The sequence below is a fragment of the Armigeres subalbatus genome, chromosome 2 (genome assembly GCF_024139115.2).
Source record: "Armigeres subalbatus isolate Guangzhou_Male chromosome 2, GZ_Asu_2, whole genome shotgun sequence".
Classification (NCBI taxonomy): Eukaryota; Metazoa; Arthropoda; class Insecta; order Diptera; family Culicidae; genus Armigeres; species Armigeres subalbatus.
Genome location: NC_085140.1, coordinates 345,445,342 through 345,449,309, shown reverse-complemented (window position 1 = coordinate 345,449,309; position 3,968 = coordinate 345,445,342). Strand labels below are relative to the sequence as shown.

Here is a 3,968-nt window from a genome sequence, read left to right as displayed (position 1 = left end):
TGCATATGAAAAATAAATTAAATCAAGACAAAATTTTCAAAAACGACTTATCTGCTTTTGTAAACAAATATTCAAACGACGATTTGACGAATCTGATAGCTCTTCCACGCAAACCAACACCACCAATAGGCAGGTGAAGGTTTCCGCTACCTGATGGTGTTTGGTGATGGTGTCAGTTTTGTCAAATCGTCATTTGAATCTATGTTTACAAAAGCAGATAAGTCGTTTTGAAAATTTTGTCTTGAAATTGAAGTATTGTGGATTTACTTGACCAATGGATTCGAAGGTCGGTTCACTTGCCTATTTCAAACGTTCTCTTTTCCAGCAAGGTTTGCCAAACTCAATAAATGTTTGGTAGATTACCTTCTTTTTTGCTCCTTGTCTATCAAAACAGATGTCAAAACATCGGAAAAAGAAAGAGAAGTCCGAGAGAAACAACAAAAAGCACGTGGCAGACTTGCCAGTTTTGAAAGATTTTACTATGAAGATGGGTGTGAAGGTGAAAACGGCGATTTCAACGACCGTTCAAGGAGCGACTATTTCGAACGGTCGGGTCCAATAGGGAAATCCACGTACAATATTTATAAATAAAAAGTCGCATACCCTTATCGCAAGAGTTCTCCCATCAGCATAGCTCTCCAAATTTATTTTCGCCGTTTTTTTTATTTATTTTGTGTTTGCCGTTATTTATTATGACAGGACATCAAGCGAGCACTAAAGCCTCGACTCGAAGGCGCAAAAATTCCAAACAGGAACAGCCACAACAGGAACAATCTGATTTCTATTTTTGTGAAAAGTAAACGATTGATAAAACTCATAAAACTAGAATCGGGTTCGATTTAATCGATTCACTATGCATCAGTTAACTGCTATACCCAAGTTGGAATCGGAAACTATCAAGATCTTCATTGAGCAAAATGGTTTTGTTACCGGCAATAGCGACGATACCTCTAACGGCACTCGAAGGACACGATCGTAAGTGGCTCGAATTATTGAATCTTGAAACTGCATTCTTAATTATTTCTAATTACATATTCAGTGCGTTGAAAAAAGTGATTGATAACATCATCGTTGAAGACTTGAAGATTTTGACTCATACTAAAACGATCAGCATTCAGGGATGCTTGAAGGAAGTCGCTGCTGCAAGCGTGAAATCGAAGAAAAAAAAAGTTGAAGAAACGAAAACTATTCTGGAGGTGCATACGATTAGGGCAGAGTTCCACGAAGTGATTGGAGAGCTAACTGCGGTGCAGTGCGTTGATTGCGACAAGACCAAAGGTAAGATTTCGCTGAAATGTATGTCCCGTCAGCAGTTTACAGAATAGAGCTCGGGAGCAAATTCTTCATTTTTGATGTCTCACATACAACCCGAAGTAGATATTCTATATTGAATACACCCAGATTTTCATCATTCTACTATCTTTAGGGAAATTACAATCTTAGGTACACTTTTTACAATATTTACAGTACTATGAAACTTTAGCATATACAAGAGCAAACAAACATTCTGAAAATTAATCAGACTTAATCAATAATTCCGAATTCATTACGACAAAATTTAACATTCATTAAATACATTTAATTGTGTTTCCGTTTCTCTATATCTGGTTATTTTTTATTATCTACTAGCAGACCCGACAAACTTCGTTTCGCCTAAAATTGATTTATTCTTCGATTAGTTTTCGAGTTATAAAGAAATTGCTGTTCCATTTGTATGGGAGCCCCCCTTTCAAAAGGGGGAGGGGTCTCGAACTATCTCAAGAACCTTCCCCGGCTCCAAAAACCTCTGCATACAAATTTTCACGCCTATCGGTTCATTAGTTTCCGAGTCTATAAGGTTCAGACAGACAGAAATTATTTTTTTATTTAGGGGGAAAAGACGGCTTTGGCAGGTTTTGTTCTATTATTGGCAAGGGGGGTTTTTGTCGACCGAATTTTATGAAATTTGGCCACAATATTCTTCGATATGCAAAGAATGTATGGGTCAAATTTGAGCATAATCAGTCGTAAAAAAAAACCCTTACAATAATAGAACAAAACCTGCCAAAGCCGTCATTCCCCCTATATAGATTTAGAATTTCTTTAAAGTTACTATTATCGGTTGTTTTTGATTTATCCTTAGGGAATCAAAATTCATCAATTTGGTAATTTTTATTTTAGCAAAGTGCAGTAAAATATACTCCTACCTGATATGGTTACAACAGAAACAGCAGAAAGTTATCCAAGAAATTGAGAACACGGATGAAAACGAATCTAAGAAAATTAAACGTGAACGCAATAGTAACGGAGTACTTCAGCCGGTAAATTTCGGTACCAAGCCACCCAAAATAGAACTACCGTCGTTGCCTAAACTGAAGAAAGAGGCCATGGCACCCGTCTGTCCAATGGAAATGGAATCGGCACTGAAATTGTCACTGTTCAATCTGATCCGCGAGTATTCGGGTAACGATCCGCATGAGTTCCTTCAGTTTTGCGGACAGCGAATGATGGAGGAAAATTGCGGTAAGGCTCAGATTCTTACCGTGGAACAGGCCGATACCGACTTGTGGCATGAGCTGCGTAAAGGCAGAGTTACAGCATCGCGAATGCATGAAGCTTCTCGTTGCACAATGCTGAACGGATCTCTAACCAGCAAAATAATGGGCATTAGCTCCGGATTCTCATTTGCCATGAAACGAGGTACCGATCTGGAAGGACATGTTTTTGCCGTACTCCAAAAGGAGTACCCTTCCCTGAGAAACACCGGTTTGGTGCTAGATCCGGAGTTCCCCTGGATGGGAGCCTCGCCGGACGGATTAGCTGACGATTTCGTGTTGGAAATCAAGTGCCCTTACACGCCGAACACGTACGCATGCTACATCGACGTGAACAAGTTGTCCAAGAAGTACTTCGCACAGATTCAGCTCCAGATGCACATGACTCGCAAGACGAAGGCACTGCTCGGTGTAGCGGCGCTTGATTTTGAGAAGACGCGGAACGTGACCAAGGTATGGATCGATTACGACAAGGAGTACGTGGACAAGGTCATGGAGGACTCTTTCGAGTTTTGGCAGAAGGGTGTCTTCCCAGCGCTGCTGAGGAAGCGCAAATCCAAGAAGTGAACTAGTTGGAAAACGTTATATATTTCATCGTATTCTATTTGTGTACTGAATTCGTTTATTTTAAGTTTTTTTATTCATTGATTACGATAAGTTGAATGTACCATTAATTGAATTGTTAGCTTTCGTTTTTTTACGATACGGACTGAAATCATCAATAAAGAAAGTATGATTACAAAAATATTTTTTTTATATTAGTGAAATTATTTTATTAGTCTCTTTTAGGCCGATACAAATATTAAATTTATTTTATGTCCGACAGCTCTTGGAAAACACGAGGGGGGATAAAAAAAATAACAAGGAAACGAAAAAAAAAGTCCAAAATGGGAATAATTGCTTAAAAAATTAGAATTTTAATGGAAAATGATAGCAAAGAATGTTTAGAGAAAACAAAGAATTTGAATATTTGTACTATAATTCTGCAGTAATGAACTTAGCAGAAACTTTAAATAATTTAGAAAAAATACTGGAACTTATTTCCGCAGAAATTTTAGTTTTTCCTTTTGAAAAAGTTTTGCTGATGGACTCTAAACTGTTGAATCCATAACACCAACATTTTTAAAGTACGGCTATAAATTATAAGTTAAGTATGAAGCTCAAATTGGTTGTACTGGGGCAATGGTCAGCTGTACTTTTGAAATCAGAGATGTGTTGTCTGAACATGGATGTTTTATGAAGGTTCGGAATTGAAGACTTCCCGGACTATACGGAATAGATAGGTGAAGTTTGAAGTAGAATCGGTGAAGCACGTCATATCAGCTCGTCATATCATGCTCACGTTCCTAAAATTATTGAAATGCCATGCTACTTGTTAGCGGCATAGATACGGCCTCGGATAAACCCGTAGAGAGAATGCAATGGACGTTGAAC

General features: G+C 38.1%; 1 protein-coding gene across 1 annotated transcript; it reads left to right on the top strand.

Moving 5' to 3' along the window:
- Positions 1-695: 695 nt before the first annotated feature.
- On the top strand, positions 696-3,281 carry LOC134217031 (uncharacterized). Its single transcript, XM_062695786.1, has 3 exons — positions 696-975; positions 1,040-1,278; positions 2,161-3,281. The coding sequence occupies exons 1-3, from the start codon at positions 854-856 to the stop codon at positions 3,099-3,101; spliced, it is 1,302 nt and encodes a 433-aa protein (XP_062551770.1). The 5' UTR covers positions 696-853; the 3' UTR covers positions 3,102-3,281.
- Positions 3,282-3,968: the final 687 nt, after the last annotated feature.